This window comes from Dermacentor variabilis, chromosome 1 (genome assembly GCF_050947875.1).
Source record: "Dermacentor variabilis isolate Ectoservices chromosome 1, ASM5094787v1, whole genome shotgun sequence".
In the NCBI taxonomy this organism is placed as follows: domain Eukaryota; kingdom Metazoa; phylum Arthropoda; class Arachnida; order Ixodida; family Ixodidae; genus Dermacentor; species Dermacentor variabilis.
This window is the reverse complement of record NC_134568.1, coordinates 96,732,659-96,752,017: the sequence shown is the minus strand read 5'-3', so window position 1 is coordinate 96,752,017 and position 19,359 is coordinate 96,732,659. Positions and strand designations below refer to the sequence as shown.

At 40.5% G+C, this 19,359-nt stretch overlaps 1 protein-coding gene across 1 annotated transcript in view; it reads left to right on the top strand.

Moving 5' to 3' along the window:
- Nucleotides 1-18,550, top strand: part of LOC142581388 (uncharacterized) — a 74,069-nt gene extending 55,519 nt beyond the window's left edge. The window contains exon 14 of the mRNA XM_075691206.1: nt 1,924-18,550. Within this exon, the coding sequence (XP_075547321.1) occupies nt 1,924-2,182 (259 nt within the window). The 3' untranslated portion in view covers nt 2,183-18,550. The remainder of the gene's footprint in view (nt 1-1,923) is intronic.
- The last annotated feature ends 809 nt before the right edge of the window (nt 18,551-19,359 follow it).

Below are 19,359 nucleotides of genomic sequence, written 5' to 3'. Positions count from 1 at the left end.
GAAATTTTTTCAACTAAATCTATGACAGTCGAAGAAAGACTGGTTGATTTGGCGTGGAATGACCCACAAGAAAATATGCATACGCAAATGACAGCCTATTTTAGCACCTTCCTTCAGGGTGTCTACCAACCGGGAAAACCAGGAATTCTCAGGGATATTGTGTAGTCTGGAAAAACTCAGGGAAAATTAGCTGGAAATTTGTTGAAAGGGAACGAAAATTGCGGTAATGCTGGCTCGAGTAACAGACAGCAGTCGTAACGAATTGTCTTTGACGGCCTTTCGTCGGCTGGAGGAGTTGCCAGTGTACAGTCAATGACCGATTTTCTAGATGCTCGATAATTCGGACGGTTTTGCACTGTTTCAGAACGTCTGAAATTTCGCACGCAAGAACCCTTTGCCATCCGATTTTCCTGATTTTTTGGCGTGACCGCAGGTCCGAAACGGCATTAATCAAAGCCACCACCACTGCCGTTTTGATTGCCTTGCCACCTCGAACTGGCGCTCTCGCACGCAGATCCGCTGGAAGCCGTAGCCACCACTGCGGCAATGCTAGGCCTAACTGCTTAGACGTTCGCTATTAAGCTTCTTGCTGTTGGGCGCCGTGTTTTTTATTGAAAGAATTCCCTGCTGTCAGCGATGGCACTGACTCTGCCTTTGTGGTCCTTGCAATTGGCTTTGAAGCACGAAAAGCACTGTGTGTTGCATAACGCCGGTTCCCAAAAGTCAGCTTCGCCTCTGTATAGAAATGTTACTTGGTGAGGCGTACACAAAAGTATTACGGTGAAGCATAACAAGCGTGGGAAGAGGCAACTTCCACAGGACCCAGTATGTATTCCTTAATTATACACACGTGCACCCGGTATCTCCTGCCACAGTACGAGCACCAATATGTCTAATAAATGTACCAATAGGCCTTCAGAGCTTTTTCAAATGTGCCTGTGGCGATTTGAGCCCTTAAGGGCAGTAAAAGACCTGCATTCATTTTTTCCAACTGGCCGATTTTTCGGAAGGTTTCGCGGCACCTAGGGACCAAGAAGATGCTTCAAGTTGTTCGTGGGGCGAATGAGTGGCAGAAGGAGGACAAGAACAGAAAGGACCTATGCATTGAGGAATGAACGGGAAAGGAAGCGTGCTGCGGCCACTACGTTCTTTGCATGGACCGTTTTTGCATCAAGCCTTGTGCCAGGTGCACACAGCTGTTAGTGATAGCGGCTGTCACGTTTTTCAGCATGTGCTTTTGAATTGTCATCACATAAAATTTAATTTAATTTAATTCTGGGGTTCTATGTGCCAAAACCATGATCTGATTATGAGGCATGCAGTAGTGGGGGGTTCCAAATTATTTTTGACCACCTGGGGATCTTTACCTTCCCCCAGTGTATGGGACATGGGTGTTTTCGCATTTCACCCCCATCTAAATGTGACTGCGGCGGCCGAGATATGATCCCACGAACTCGTACTTAGCAATACAACACCATAGCCACTAATTCACCACAGCTGGGTTAAAGCCAATCACTGTCATGAATGTGCCAGCTCGCCTGCAAGAAAGATTGCATGTTGTGTTAAGGGGGCCACTTGGCCACATCACAGATAAAGTTACTTTGTTTGTGGTGCGACTGAGAGCAGCACAGCTGTGGTACAAAAGCAGGCTTCTGCAAAGGCCTTTATTAAAATTTCGCTGCCATTTTTTTAAGCATGGGAACGAAAGTGCATAAAGGTTTAGCTAATTGCTGCACTGGCTAATGTGCAAGTAGCAGTTACCTTAAAAGTTGTCAAGAGCTCGCCAAGAACAGGAAATTCATATAGATGTTTTATTTTTGTTCATATACTATGGGTTTTTTTCTTCCTTCGATGGGGCTAGCAGAAGAGACTGTTGCTTCAAAAGTATCATGCAAAGGCACCCGTCTTCATCTCTTGGTGCAGGCGTGAGTACATGCCATGGCAGGGCCCGGACCCTGACAACCGACGAGGTCCTGACCCAAGCTTGCGACGAGGCCCTGACCCCAAGAACCTTGCCAGTAAGGAAGGAGCCACCAAGGCCAGAGGTCCCCAAGCATCAAGCTTGTTCCGCCGAGGGCCCCTCAAGGACATAACCTTCCGCTCCTTCCTCCGAGGTTCCTCACTATCTTCAGGTGGTAGTGACTCACCACAGGGCTCAAAGTCCTCCTCCTCCCAGCAGTGATCAGAACAGGACTGTACTCATAGGCTCGACTTTCTGCGGTAGCAAAAGCCAAGGTGTAGTGTCTTGCACATTTTGTTCTTTTGGGGTGAAAGCAGTACATAGAAACTTCGCTGTTTCCTTGTTTTGTTTTTCACCCGTTTTCACAAGAACATGACTATGACTTGTCCCTTGCAAAATACTACTATTGTGCAAAAAGCTCTAAATTCATATTTTAAAACTGACAAGCAAGCTGCATCTGGCATTGAGGGCAGAAAAAAACCTAGTGCAGACATGCAGCACTGCTGCTCCGTGTGGCACATTTATGTTAAATGTGATGACTCTGCATAGTAGTAGAAAATGAGACATAATTTTTGCCCTTTTTGCTTGCAGGATCTGGAGGTGTCTATAAGTGGAAATTGGGAAAGTTTAGTGCTTCACTATCACAACATCTGCACACACTAACCTGTTAAAAATACCAAGGTCGAAATGCTGGCACGTTAGTGCAGCCACATGATGCTGCCACCTAGTGCAGGGCCATGCTCTTGGTGCCTACTTGGTACACATGCTCACTAAAAGCTTGTCAAAGCGTCAGCCTTGAAATGATGAGAAGGGAAGTGTGTATGCAGTGCAAGCAGGACCAGATTCGTTGTAGCTGGGTAAGTCGAAGCCAACTTTAAATGCACAGCATGCTTGCGCTCAAATTGGCGATGATGCTTTTTCATTTTGACTGGTTGAACCAAGCAGGCTATTAATGTTAAATCCTCTATTTTACAGTATACACTACAAAATGTCTTGGTTCAAAAGTTGAGCCTGAGCAAATTATTTGTATTTGCAAAAAAAAAAAAAGTTGTTGGCATAAGTACAGGGTGATTACTTTTAAGTTTTATGTAACTTTTAAAGATAGCTTGTTGCAGATAACATAATTCTAGTCCTTGAGCTGGATCATTCGGAGAGGCATGCATGCATGAGAAATCGCACGCATATTAAACTAATTAACAAAAATCAACCAATTATCTTTTGAATTAACTTATGGCACATATTGCAATTTATGAATTGTAGCCAGTGAGTTTGCGAGGCATATCCACTTGGAATGAATTTCCAGAATGACGCCAGTTTGGAGATATGCGCCATCAAACTTGCTGTAAAAATGCATTGTTGTTCAACTCACTTTTTAACAAAACACTCTTTTATGCATTGAATCACAAAAGTAACTGGAATGCTCATGTATTTCATTCCACACTTTGGGAAATATCTTGAAACTGGTATCATCCAGGAAATTCATTTCGAGTGGATACATCTTGCAAGCTCACCGGCTACAATTCGTAAATTGCAATATGTGCAGTAAATTAATTAATTAAGAAAGTAATTAGAGAACTTTTGCTAATTAGGTGAACATGTGTTTTGATTTCTCATGCTAGTAATGTCCACTTCTTCGAATAATCTAGCCCAAGAACAATAATTGTGCTATCTGCCATAGGCGAGTTTTAAAAATTCCATAGAACTTAAAAATGATCACGCTTTATATGAAGGTTACTGTAGTGTCTTACAAAGTATGAAACAGAGATCCTTTTTCATTAGATGCAATTTAGGCTTGGTAGTACCCCCCCCCCCCCACCCAACATCCTCGTTAAAGAAATATGGAATGAGTCGTTTTGGTGTCTTGGCAAAAAAAAGTTCACGAGTCACATTAGAAGTTACGAGTGTGACTAATGATTGAAAGGCTTCATAAATTTTTGTCAGCAGCATCCAAGCGAGTTTTATTCACTTGTACTCATTAAAACCTTGAAGCTCTCTGAATTATAAGTAATGTCGGTGAGTCCACATTTGGAACTCCTTGATTTTCATGCTTTATGTCTGTAGTACCTAAACCAAGTGGACCTCCTCACACTTTTTCGTTTTTGGCTACCAAAACTAGTGTCAGTCTTATTGCATGAACCATAGAATAAGGAAGGAGTTGCATGTTAATATATTCTCCAGTGTGTGTGCTCTGCTTTGTGCACTCACAGGTAAATACCAACATACTTTATCACATTGATTTTCCACGTGTTTCGCTCCATTGTATTATTGTGCAGGCATGCATGAGCCTGCATATTGGCATGTACTCCGCATGCACTTTCATATTGATAAGAAACACGAACAGGCAAATACGAACAATGCCACTTGTGGATGGCCATAATGCACACAGCTATGAGCTGCACTGCTGTGCAAGCAGATCATTAGGTCTACAGGTGTTCATAGGAATGGATTATTTCTTATTGTATTCTATAAAACTGTTATTCTGTAAGATAAGGGGTGTGAATGACGCCTCAGGGAACGACTATAATTTGGGCTATTACAGCAGGCTGCTAGTAATCTTAGTGGTTCATTACAAACACACAGCACTGCAGCAGGAGGAACAAAAAATTATCCACATAAAAAATTAATCAAGACAGCTCTGTGCTGCCATTTCTGTCTTTCTTCTTGTGGACCATCTTTTTTCCTCGATTGATTGGATGATTCGTGAAGTGTAAATGTCCTAAAGCTGCACTGGGCCTATGAGAGGCACCATAGTAGATTGTCAGAAATAAAATTTGACCACTTGTAGCTTTTTTTAACATGTAGCTAAATCTAAGCACACAAGTGTTTTTGCTATCCACTCCCATCAGAATGCAGCCACCATGGCAGGAATCGAACGCATGTGTTCAGCAGCAGAATGCCATAGCCACTGAGCCACATCTTCTGTCCCTCCTGCACTGTTTGTTTGCAGTGGATCAAAATTTATATGCTGGGCTTTGTGGGGTTAAGTGGCTTGTGCTGAGACCAATGGCTCATTGTGTTCATTCTCTGTGAATGGGCCTTCAAATGATTGTTACCTGCGATCTCCCCCTTGTTCTTCTATGCTTCAGTGGAATGACTGACTTTCCAAAGGTTATTAGGGACTTTTTTTTTCCCCTTTTCACTGCAAGGTAAATTTGCCTCAAGGTAAAACTGTTCCAGGAAATGGCTCCTGCTAGCTGAAGGGTGAATATCAGCCCAAACTGGTTTTTGGCCTTTGTCCATGAATACCGTATTGGCTCGTGTAAAGGCCGCACTTAGTGTAAGACCTGCATCCACAACTTGGCAGCCCAAAATTTGTAGAAAAAAAAAATTTTCCAATGGAGAAGCAATCCTGCTAGGTGCCATGATGCCACACACGTGCATCGGCGAATTTTTTCGCTCTGCATATTTCCATATGCCGCTACTAGATGGCAAGAGCTGTGCATTGACCTCTGATGCAATGGTACAGCCTGGGTGTGCACAAGTCACCAGCCCCTTGTGCCATTAAACATAAAATATTCATTCATTCACAAGTCGCCAGCTGTGCCGGCACCATTCTGACCAAGAGATTCGGTCCCGTTTAAGGGCCACACCACATCAAAATTGTGAAAAAAGAAGTGCAACAAGTATATGGTATGCTTGCAGACTACTACATTGGCATGTGCTTTAATATTTTGTGTTTTCAAAAATAAGAGCGCTAGCTATACACTGGGTCTGCACACGCTTGGATATAAATTTTTTTTTTATTAGAAACAGAAGCTCATTGCTAGCTATGCAGTAAAGCTAACCTTACATTTTACTACTGCAAGGGCATATGCTTGGATATGGCATTTCCTGCTTGTGCTAGCAATGCACTTAAGTCAGCTTTACTTTCTAGTCAGTTGAGTGAGATGAGAAGGCTGCATATATGGACACACAAAAGGCTGTCTTCTGGAGTGTCATCTGAGAAGCCACACAGACTGCTCATATTGTAAAAATTTTTAATGTGCCTCCACCATATTTTTTGCACAGTAAGTTTAGGCTAATAATGTTATGCTTTACTTCACTGCCTGTACAAGGTGTGGATAAAAATGTATGCCTAAATTTTTACTCTACAATTCTTGATATCATAACTTATGAAATGCTTAATTGCCTATTACACACACAAAAAGAAGCCTTAACATACAACAGTGCTCAAGCTGCTTTTGAAGAATTGCTGAATTTCTTTAAGAGGAAATGGTTCCGTCCCATGCTGATTGAGCAGCTTTTCACCCTCAATGTGTGCGATTCAAGTTGGTGCTGTCTTCCTCTTTTTTTCTTGCACTCTCTTTGATATACTGCCACTGTTGCTCATTACTGAAGAGAACAGCAGATGCGCCTTAGGTCACATGTTCCCAAATGAAGGCCTGTCTTCACTTTCAGTGACATTTAGATTTGTTCTTGTTTCATCAGGCTCAGGTGCCCAAAATCAATTTTTGAGTGAAGTGCTTGCACACATAAATCTAGTAGCTTGCTAGATATAATTACTATATATGAATGCACACTCAGTACATTGGCAAAAATTGGTACAAAAATTACCCTGTGTTGCTAGGAGCCCTGCATGAGCAATTATTTATGTCACAAACTTAGGTGATTGTGTTCAGACAGATAGAATTTAGAAAAGTTGTTAAATTCTAAGTTGTAGCCATGCATAGCTGTTGTCAAATAAAACACAATGTTTCGGAAACAACTCAAATTCAAACTTGCACTCTGCCATATGGCTTTTTATCCATGGTGAGCAAGAAAGACATGCCAAACTGAACCCTTTCTGAGGCTGTCTGAAGGAAAAATCAGTTTTGACATCAAGTGGTATGAATCTAAATGAATCTGTGTGCTTCATAGAAGAATTGTTAATTTGTCATGCTACTTTGTTAGAAGAGTACTGACACAGAATTTTCATCCCTCTTCTTTATTAGATAGCTGCCGACTTCGTAATCTATGGGGCCTAATTTTCTTGAAAACACAACAAATCACTAATTGCATCCTCTTTAATGTCACCACTTCAAAACATGGGCCATGTTGCGAGTGGGTCCAAGTTTGTTGAGCAAGCTTCCTCGTTATATCACAGGTGGTGGTCGCATGATATCACAAACCACCGGCACAGATTGCTCAGCCCAGTGCAGTGGTCACTGGCCACACCAAGACCATCTCACTGGAAGCTGAGCATATTAGGCATCCAAGAGGATAACAGGAGACAAAACGTGGTCTGCGTTCTGCCAGAAGCGACACCAGTGGACAAGGTTGATCTCACACTGAATGCAGAGGAGTTCAGGATAGAGGATGAAAGAATTGCCTACATGGCAGTGTGCATCCAGCTTTTTTGCAACGCGGTTACGGTGTGGCCTATGGCTGCTGCACCTGATGTGCACATCAGCAATTTGTGACACCACCTGGCCACCAATTCTAATTTAAATGATGTAACTAGGAGTCCTGCTCAACACACACTATGTCACAAAGCTGCGTTCCACATGGTGCGCATTTTGAACTGGTCACATTAAGCCTTTACCTCCCGAATTATTTTAGAAAAAACATTCTCAAAATACCGATTTCTTTAAATGCTTGATAAAATCCACACATTAAATAAATGCCAAAAAATACATTCAGAGCGTTATATTTATTTAGAGAACACAAATAAAATTTTTTTAATGCTAACAAAAGTTGACTTAACTGCACTGCTTGAAGTTTGCTTTTTCAGCGTCGGTAAAGTAAAACAAAACGTTAACGTCCCAAACGTGACTTCTGTGGCCTGTGGAAGTTTTGACACAATCGACTGTCACATGGGATTATATTTACTTGCATATGACCCTTTTGGCATGTTTCCATGTTATCATGTTATCAGCTTGCCCGACAATGGCAATGACGTTGCCATTTTTCTTGTTGCTAGCTTTATAAATACTTCCGCTGATCTTTCATATTCCTTACTGTGCCATCTGTGACCAAAATACAGAACTAGACACGTGGATGTACTCAGATTGTGCTTGATGAGATAAATTGGCACTTTTTACTGTGGGCTAGCTCAGCTCATCCTTGGTAGCCGGTGTGCGAAATGTGTGAAGACACACCTTGGTCGTCTGTGGGAACTAAAGGGTTGAAAATTATATAATCAATTATTTTATAAAATGATTATTGGTAATTATCTGATATAGCAAAATAAAAGCACAACAGAAAATTTTTATGTGTCAGTATTCCTTAAGTTAGACAATTCTTAGGGCAATATAAGTCTGTGCATGTTCCGTCCACTGGATAAGGACAGTGCGACCCAGGAACACACAAGTGTACAGCACATATGAATTTTCCCCTTTGGCAAGTGTACAATCACCCGGCTTTGCAACAGACGGCTCGTGGTTGGTGGTACTAGACCCTTTATACACACCTGTGCAGTGCATTAACATTGCTTCAGCTGGCACATGCACCTAGAGCGCCAGCAAAGTGAGAGCCACACATTATAGTGTCCCCTTTAAAGAAGCCCTACAAGATTATTTTAACTACCAAGTGTTGCGCAACAACAGGTTCCTTGTATGGCAAATTGGTTCTGCGGAAGCCGGCAAGGTGGAGGAAAATTCATGAAAGGGAAAAATTGTCATCCATTCGACTGTAGCATGAAGCTACACAGGAAATGCATACGGGCTTCTCAGAAAGAAAGCTTTGCAGTCTAAAAAAATTTGCCCTGGTCCAAAATTCTTCTTCCACTGCAAAGCTTTCTTTCTGAGAAGCCTGTATGGGTTTCCACGTAGCTTTGTGCTGCAGTAGGGTGGATGACAATTTTACGCTCTCAGTTTCCTTGTATGCAGTTAAACCTTGATATAATGAACTTCTGCTTGCAGCGAAAAACTTGGTTAAATCGCAAATTTCATTAATTTGAGGTTTAATGTTTCAGCATTCAAGACAACTTCACAAATTCCCAAAGCATTCTTGGTGGCTATTATCGTGTTAATAAGCACTTATAAACAAATTTCAAGAAGGTCGGAACATAATAGTGCGGTTATGAGTGCTAGCACGTGTAGTGCTGATCGTGCCATGAGCAATGAATTGATGTAGCTCATGGGGTCCGAGATTTGCGTGTGTTGCATCACACAGCGCCATAAATCTTGGATGGCATAGCTGACCATGCTTAGTGCCCACAGCCAGCTTCCCCAAATTAAAAACAAAATTGTAAAAAGATGCGCATACTCATTCTGAGCAAAAAAAGAAAAGAAAAGAAATTCAGTTTCACGGAGCGTTGATGGCAATAGCAAAAAGACAACTACACAAAGTATGGTTCGTAGTTTTACCGGTGTCACGCACGCTCAGGCAAACATGACCGATCTGACTCGATGGCCATGAACTTGCAGTCTATACTGACCACTATACTCGCGAACAACTTTCTGCCACTGTGAAGGGAAAGCTACGGGGGCAGAGCGTGCACAAGTGAGAGCGCTTCTGAAAAAAGTCCGGCATTTTAATCCACATTAGGCTGGGGAAGCGAAAACATAAACAGCTTATTAGCTACAGTTAAATAAGACAGAACACACCACTGAGTGTAAGCATTTTTCTTTTATTTTGTGGCTTTTCCTTTCCACATTTAGGAAAACGCAAAACCATCGCACGTGGAAGCTGTGTCGATTCCAGCATCTGTTCCGATCAACCAAAAGCACTGTCATATGGCGTGGTAACATGTGCAACAGCCACGTGCCCATAGCTTCTCCTTAAACATTAAATTGCGGGGTTTTACCTGCCAAAATCACAACCTGATTATGAGGCATGCCATAGTGGGGAACTCTGGAAATTCGAACCACCTGAGGTTCTTTAACATGCACATAAATCTAAGTACATGGGTGTTTTCGCATTGTGCCCCCATCAAAATGCAGCCGCCGTGGCCAGGATTCAATCCCGCGACCAACCTTGTGCTTAGCACCCTAACAACGGCCCACTAAGCAACCGCAGTGGGCTACACAACGTTCATAGGCACAGTTGTCCGCGAGTATAGACACGCGGGGACAACAAAATGCGCACGAAGGCACCAACCATTTTGGCTCGGCCTTTGCACTCGCCTCGCAGAGATTACCTCGAAGATATGGTGCGTGACCTGTGCACAGAAGTGCTAGCGCTAGGAGGAGAATGCAGACAAGTGCGTGTTCCTGCTCCCCCTCCTCCTCCCCCTTGCATGCTTTGTCACATTACCGCATGTTCACTCCCTTCCCATCCTCTTTGCACAGAAGGAATCGTCAGCTCTCGTGTTTCTCTGAGCACTGCGAGCTGCCTGGGCAATAGTTTACCAACGTGACAAATAGTGCAGCGGTGTTTCCTGCCCGACCGCGTCCCGGCGCGCTTTGACAGCCTTTTTACTGCTGAAACTTCTTGTGCAGAAGGACGCTTGAAATAACTTTTGCCTCGATTGATATTTTTATAGTTATTTTTGCTATATTTACTAGCCATACAAGCTCCAAGTACATGCTTGGAATGGCCGAAAACGTCGTTAAATCAAAACCGTGCCACGAAACTACTTTGTTAAAGTAATGCATGGTTTTCAATGCAACTAATATTGGGAAATGAAAATAGTTTGTTACATTGCAAATTTCGTTAAATCAAAGTTCGTTATATCAAGGTTTGACTGTGATAAGTCCCAAGGTAAATGCAAAAATAATGAGAAAAATTGACACAAGCAAATGAAAGTTATTTAACTTACAAATTCAATATAGAAGCAGATGATAAAAAGAAGCATACACTTTCACATTACATGCAGCCTACGAGGACTTGCGTTGCTTCCAATCATAATGTGGCTTATGTTAATGTAGTGGAAGCCGTCACCCCATTGTGGTTTTCCCACGACAACTCGCAGCCACACTTTTTGATGAGGGTCATCACTGTGCTTACAATCTCCATGTGCATCGCACGTTACCATAGCACTGGTGGCGACATCATGTGACACTTTCAACCACAAAACCCAATAAATATTTCTGTTGTGTCATTTTCTCCCCAAAAAAGAAAATCTAGTATATGCTAATGACTCTTGCTTCCAATGCTGTCATACCAGCAGATAGGTAGAACATGTTCGTTGTAATGTGCTCTAGTGGATGTCAGTGTCACAAGATGGCATCTCCAGTGTACCATTATTCAGTAAGTCATCATATATGTTTACGGGCAGGTTAAAACTCTCTAATGAGTTTCTCTCATATGACAGAATTGGAATACAATATCCTGCAATGAAGTGAGGCACTATGCATCATCCCATATGATGAAACACCTTTGGAAGAACCTGAATCACTACCGAGCCCAACACGGCACAAGGTGAAGAGTGCCCTTTGTGTAAGCTAGAGTGCTTGGATGCGCTCCCTCGGGGAAAAAGAGCTCATTAAGGAGGCACCCTAATTTATATAAACTGTTGGACAGCGCAGAAGTGCCACTTGTAAACGTTTAAAAAAATTATATCTGAGGTCTCTTTATACCTCAAAAAAGTATAAAGACGATTTTGTTTAAAAATCATGACTACATGCATAGTATTAACATATACAGTATGATTTTTGTGCCCAACCAATCAAAATGAACAGCATGAACCTATATGTCATATGCCTTCTGCCTCACATCTACTGGCTAAAATCTTCGGTGTGGAGACGTGGTTGGCGGGGAAACTGATTTCTGGAGAAAATTTAAGTCTTCAATACTCAGACCTTGGTACTTTCACTGCCACTGAAATAATCAAGTAATACAGTAAGCAAATGTGGAATGAAAACAACATGCATTATTTGCATCACAGGGCCCCTTTAACAGTAAACCACACTGTACATGCGCAGAACATTGCAGCTAACTGCAGTCTGGCATTTCTGCATTTGTATACTTGAAGCTTTTGCATATTCATGTTCAAAAGTGCTGCTGAGCTGTTGCAATTTATAACTACATCGTTTGTCTGATGTTTCGGGCAGCAGATAGTTGTGTGAATAGAAAGTATTGTCAGCATCCATTTAGAGGCAAGGTCATTAGCACAGCATGGTGATAGTGCAAATGGATGTTTAACAAGACATTAATTTAGTTCAGGAACCATTTCAACAGGTGTTGAGGAGTACTACGTACTAGGCCAAGTGCAGCTGATTGTTATTGTGACCATGTATGGTCCCTAATCATAGTGTGAGGATAACACAGTATGAGTCATAATGATTTATTTATGTGTTTGTTTTTCTTTGGGTGTTCAGAGCACTTTAGTGTTTTGAAGCAACATTCAAGGGCAGTATTCGATAATGAAAAGTTAGGTTCCTAATTCAGTGTAGAAGTGAAATTTTTTTATGTCTACTTTTTCTGGCCCATCTTATAAACCTGATATGTGCCTAGTGAAATTGTTTTTGTTTTTTGTGTTTTGTAGTTTATAAAAAGAAAGTAGCAAGGTGTAACATTTCTGAGGTGCATTTTTTTTAATTAAAGCTATCTACTCTTAGTAACAGCAATATAATGTGCATTTGCTTATTCATATGGCTTTGACAGGTTTGTAATTACTCAGTTTCTTGAGTAAGACATTCTGAAAAATCCTGAAGGCAATAGAAGAAAGCAAAATGACAAATGCTTGAGCAAGACAGTGAACATGTGTACCAAGTGAAGCAAGTGTATCAAGGATGAGCAGACTAGTCAAGCACATCTGACTCAAGCTTAGAGCAATGGTACAGAGCACATAGTGCACACTGTTGTCACGTGCACATAAGATGAGACTATTTTTTCACTGTGTGCTGCCTGAAAGCAGTGTTTCGTCCACATGTTACAATCTGTAAAGAAAACAGCCTAAAACACAATGAAAGGGGTGAAGTAGTTCACAAACATTGCTTACACTTCATAGCATTGAACCATGCTTCATTCGCTGACATTGCCATCCTAGACTTGGCCAAATCGGGCTTCGGCCTTGTATGAAAGAAAAGTATACTCAATATGGCTAATTGTGTACATCTCTTGCTCTTTTCTTTTCCCTTACCCTCAGAGCCTACACTATCATACTTGTGCAACCTTTTGTACATACATGCAGCAGCAGATATCTATTTTAGAAATCATCGTTATCACAATGTAACTGCCATTTTCATTGTGTGTGGTTATTTCTGTAAAGTCAGTAGCTGTATGTCAGTGTGACCAACACCCATTGCAAAACATATACATGTACAAAGTAATTCCATTGCAGTGGATGTTTACATAAAAAAAAATGCAAAACACACTAATTTGCTGGCATGTAATGCAGTGCTACCTAGCCTTGATGGCACTGACAATTATGCTTCCATTCCTTGGCAGGCTAAAAATACAACTGCCGTGGAAATGACCTGCATCTACTGTAGTTCGATCTGTGGCCATATCTATGGGTCTTCCCTTATTGCATACCTTAAACGAAGCCACTTTCTTCACAACTCATACATTGAGGACTACATTGGCTGCATTTATGTGCTTAATATACTTGGTTCTCAGGCCTACATTATGTAAAATATGAAGTGCATGAAGATTCCTTTGAGACTTCATTTCAGAAAACTCCTGTTCTTTTTTTTTTAATTTTTGCAAATCAATGTTGTAGGAAGTAAAGCTTTGCCTCTTCAGCTGCACTACTTGTTACTTTCATAAGAAATCAAGTTTAATTAGCTCTTTATTAATTTCACTAATTAGCATTACAACTAATTGCTTAAGGTCATATGTTGCCATTGTGAAATCTGAGCCAGTCTGTGCTAAACCCATGTTCATTTTTATAAATCCTCGAACAAGTGCAAGTTTCAGTATAAATTCAACCCAAAAGGATGTACTGAAACATTGACATTCTGAGTGTTATTTTCCATTGCAGGGCTTTCATAAGCACTTCACAATAAAACTACATAGAATGCCAGTGTGTTTTGTGGCACATTTTAGGAATATACATATCAAAAGTAGTGCTAGTCCTGAGATTTCTATTAAATAGATTGACCAACTTCAATTGCACAATCTCAGTACGTTTTCTAGGGTGAGTAATGAATCACTGATTACTGATATGTTGTTAATCAACCAATTGGCCTGGCTTTTTATTCAATTTCATTCCAATTCGTCGATGTCATTTCATTTGGTCACCTAAGTAATGTCCTGCATTTCAAGTAATTCTCCTGAAGAGATGAAGCTTCTTCACTACCTACCGTAACTCATTTGCAAATTCTAGTTTAAGCAAATGTGATCTGTGCATGCAACAACAGAGTGCAGAAAGTGCACTTTGCCTGAATGCTGCTGTATGTTTAAGTGTTAGTTAACATGAGTTATTGTGTTTCCATGGAAGTGTATGCACTCTGGTACACATATGTATGTGTATGTTTCTCTTAATTATTATTTAAAAGCAGCCAAAGTTTATTTCTGCATGAATATAGAACTTGCACTTATGATCTAAATTTTGTGTAGCTATGTGGTGTCTGGCCGTAGAATGTGCACACGACACATTAGATTTGTTGGTGCTGCCATTGCAAACTTAGCGTTCAATGATAACACAGTGCATGCACCACTGATGCATGACATGAAGTTCATTTATGAAAAGTGTTTTGTAGATGCAGGTTGAAGAAGCAATGATGTACATCACTGTTGTAAAAGATGCGTACACTAAGACTGCACGGCTTGAAGTATTATCATGTTGCCTTCTGTAACTGAAGGTTAAAAAGTCTCGAATGTTTCAATCATTTCGTCCATGGTTACCTTTGTTAAGATTTCTTGACGTCCCATGTACATGATAACAAAAAAGTATAAGCCAGGCCAGGTTAGGACTGGGCCTTTGTCCATTTTGTGTATTGCACTTAGGTTTATGACAGATGCCAGTCGTCCATTTTTGAAACAAATGCTCATTGATAGGTGCAAAGCAACTGGTTTCGTGAAGTGTACTGTGTTTGGATATTTCGACCTTGTTTGCAGCATTCGTATGAGAGTGACGCATATGAGAGTGACGCATGTTAATGCAGAGTTGTGTTATTGCAGTTTCAAACATTCACACAGATATGGCCTGGAGTGCACTGAAATGCAGCAGGTACATTCTTTTTGCTTTGCGCAGTGCCAAATGCAGTATTCGAGCACCTGAAAGTTGCTGCTAACTATTAGTTACTGTTTTGTAGCCTGTATACGGTGTTATAGCTAGTGTGTTATTGTGACACACTGGCCCTTGTGGGATTTAGCACTCGCAAAGCATCAAATTACACATCTTAGAGATATGAGCCACAGTGCATGGCTTGTTGTCATGGTATGTCATGATACCCATAAACATTCCACGTGACGTTCTGCATGAATATGTTTCCCAGCTAGTTCTTACCATTAGCAGATACTCCTGATGTACCAGTGAGTGCGTCAGGATGCAATGCCAGATAACATCAACCATGAGATCTTCACTTGTAGCTCCAGAGAACGTGCAGACAATATATTGCAAGTTATGGTGAAATGCACGTGGTAAGTTAAATTCTATTTGAAACAATATGTTGGCTTTGCTAGATTGTATCAATGTCTTACAGCCAGGCCTATTTATTTTTGTTCACACTTTCACACACATAGGAACAGTTCTGTTGCTGTAAAGTAGCCTTCCACAAAATTCTTACTACTGGAATTGTGTATACAACATTGTATTTATGTCACATATACTTTTTATTTACTCAAATGCACCTGAGTGTCCTGTGTATGTATTATTTTTTTTTTAAGCAAGAAAAGCTGTGATCAGCTATGTGAATAAGTAGGTAACAGTGCAATTACAATAATGAAAACAACCCTCTGCAGCGAGGTTCTAAATACAGTGGTTTCATGTGCCATGAATAAATATCACATGCGAGTGCATTTGAGCAACTGCTGTGGCTACCAAATTTGCTAAGGCATAAAATATAGGCTTGGGATGCACCAAGTTAGCAGATTTTTGTTACATTTGGCACTTCTGATGTGTTCCTTTGATTAGCCTAACATTTCACGTGTACACCATCGCCACACCAATACTGCTGTTTTTTACAATTCATTTTGCACCTTGGGACAAGAATCTGACTGCTCATTGAAAACTGCAGCCAATAGCTGTGCTTGGCTGGCCAATCGTGAACAAGGTCTCCGTCCCACTGATAGAAGTGGCCAGCTGATGTGTGTTTGAAAGCTTTAATGGTCATGTATCAGGAATGTATTCATTGTGCTTGTCTGAACCTTGGCTACTGTGACGTTTGGCTGTGTTTGTGAGTGCTAATATAACGCTGCACTTGTACAGCCAATGACTTCAAAGCTAGAATGCCCTGTAATGCTTGAATACTTTGTACTTGCTAGAATAGGATGGGCATCAATGCCAGTTTTGTTTGGCAGTAGCGTGGCTCATCATGCTGAGATATTTACTATGGTGGATAAGTTGTGACAGAGCTTAGAGCTTGTCCACTATTAATGGCAGATGTCGAAGCGCTGCTTGCTTGAAATACAAGGTATTTTCAGATAACAATGAACTAAGTAGTCCCATGACCACTTTTTGTTTGCAATGAAATTTTAATGTGGTTATAGCATAGTTCTTATACCAAAAAAAATATCGTATGTGAGAACGTGCATTTTTGTAATTAGCAAATTTTGCCTTTGCATGAAGGATTATAACAAAAAAAAAAAAAAACTAAGACACTCTACCAAACAAAGTTTGTAATGGCAATTTAAGATCACTTGTCATTAAGGCTAGTATAAGTTTAGATTTTTGTGGTGCAAAATAAAGGAGAAAAAATGTGGCATCATGAATCCAGAAGCAGGCTCCTTTGAATTGGGTTAAGTGGGGCAGCTTGTGCCTATACAGTGTACTTATGCTAATACAAATAGGTCAAAACTTTGCTATTTCTATTCCCTCAAGTGATTTTCATTTTTTTTCTTTCTTAAAAGCTTGTGGCTACAATGTAGATTTTTGCAATTTAATGTTTAAAAAGGCAAAAAATATAAAAACTGAAAATTGTCATTTTTGAAACACCATAAAGAACTTGTCACCTTCAGTTGGCATAAAATTTTTCTGAGTGGTGACCACCCAAGTAGTGATTCAAGAGCTGAACAAACATGCTGCATCATTTTAGGTAGGAAAACTAACACTATATCTGAATTTCTGCATTGTTTTTCATGCCAATCAGGAATATCCCATTATTTTTTTAAATGTCGCTCTAATTTCAGTTCTGTAGTATTTGGTCGTAACATAATCTGTAGATGTAAACTATTTTGCTCATTAGCTGGCAAGAAATTAGCCACACATGTGGTTGAGAATTTGCCCTCCAAGGGCAACCTAAGGCCCACTATTTTTAGAAGACGCATTTTTCTATCCCTCATGAAAATTTTATTGCAAATGAGAAATGGTCATGGGGCTGCCTGGTTTATTCTTATCTGAATGTACCCTACAAGAATGTAGCTTAAAAGCTGCAAGCAAAGCTGAAAATTTGACTGTGTTCTGTGTTGCATAATACAGTAGAACCTCATTATAGTAACCAATTAGTAGTAAAATATAGACAAGGAAACTATTGTAAACACATATGCAGGCCCAGCTTAGCCTTACAAGTGCATAAATATAAAGCATAGGTCAAAATAGTTTCTCTTGTGTGTGCATGTATGTTATCCACTAGTATTTTTCTTAACTTGAAGGCAACCATGTTTAAGACCATCGAGCAGGAGCATGAGTGAAAAAGTGCTGTCTTGGCTTAAATGATGCAGCAAGCTTTGACAAAAAATGCACTGCTTATGTTATTGGATGCTGGAAAATGTTTGCATAAGCACATATTTGTGGATATAATGAGAGTAACAGCACACTCAGAGTTCAAGTGGCAAAAGTAGTGTTAGAATTTTCACTTTGAGACAACTTCTAATAAGCAACCACATTTTAATATATGTACATATAGTAACAAACTTCTTTGTATAACAAAGGTGCTGATTACCTTTTTCTTTTCCCAAGAGGTATTACTGTACTGGGGTTGTACTGTATTTAAAGCATTTAATCTTGTAATGTTATATTCCATCATTCTAGGCAGATTGCAGACATTTTTAAACAGGCATAACATGCATTTAATATGCCAGCAGTGTCTTCAGGTACATTTCATGCTTACCTGTTCCTCTATTTTCCCGGTAAACTTGTTAAAATTCTTGGCTTTATATAATATTGAAAACTGGACATGCCTGCCTTTCCTTTCTAATGAAAGTGGCTAAGAAAAATGCTTTACTTTCAGTCTTGCCTGTTCAGTTAGTTGCATAGGCATTTTGAAAGTCGTTATTAGATTAGGAGTGCTTGTACGCACCCTGCTGCAGGGAATATAGGCGTAGCAATCAGATTGCAGAGGTGTACACAACCAACATTCATAATCTGAAGCCTCATCTCGTGAAATCAAAACCATTATGTTGCCAAAGCAAGGCTACGTCTAGAGATCTGTGTGTATTGCAAAGTACAAAAAGGTGTAACCCGTCTTCCTGCCCCATAAATGCCTTTCTATGTCCCACAAAACAGGATCCCAGGTAGTACAATGACAAATTTGCCAAATTTTCAATCCTACCATCTGTTTTCTGCACCATCACCCTTCTATAACAAAAGGCAAGACATTGTTTCACACATTGCCTAAGAAGTGTGTTGGCACTTGTTTTGTGCTGTGGTTCCTTTTAGAATAAATGCTGTCCTGCCTGATGTCCATGTTCCTTTGTTTTCACTGTGTGGATGATCTAGGCATGGTTGCTCAATAACAAATCCATGTCATTTTAGACAGGAGAACGATAGCATAGAGGCAGTTGTAGAGAACAAAATAATTCATTCTGCTGTTGAAGTTAGCACCATAACATAAAGACAGGGAATTAGAAAGCTCTTCGTGATTGGATTAAAGTGTAAAGGGAGGCTAACAGAGCTGCTTTTATGCTTTTTAGAATGCTTCTATACTCCAGCCACCAGAAACTTATATTTGCTTGCATGTACAATTGTCCATGTTCAGAGCAAGATTCCAGGAGCCTGGAGAGAGAGTGCGAGTGCATGGCATGGCAACAAAAGTTGCCTCAACATTTTTTTTTTTACACAGTACTGACCTTAACAGTATTCTATAGCAGCGCTTTCCATGTGCTGACCCTGTCTATGTCATACGAATGAAAGTGCATAGACAGGTCCATAGACTGTACCTGCAGTCAGGTGCTCATACCTCTTTCTACTTATCACCATCATCATCACTGCTTCATTTTTCTTCTTTTTTCCCCAGCCCTGTTTCTTTTAGGTCTAGTGGCAGGCTGGGAACTTGGCTCCTGCAGTCGACCTGTCTGCCTTACTATTATCTCTCTATACCTTGTAGCAGCTAGCTTAGTTGGGGTAGCAAAAAAAGGAAAGGGTGGTTATTATCACTGCACCAAGGTCCCAAATTCTCTTTCGTGAAGCTCTTCCACACTTCTTTCTTTAAGGGAGGAAGAGAGAGAAAGAGAGAAGCTCGGCACATGAAAGTTTCAAGCCCCAGAAATAA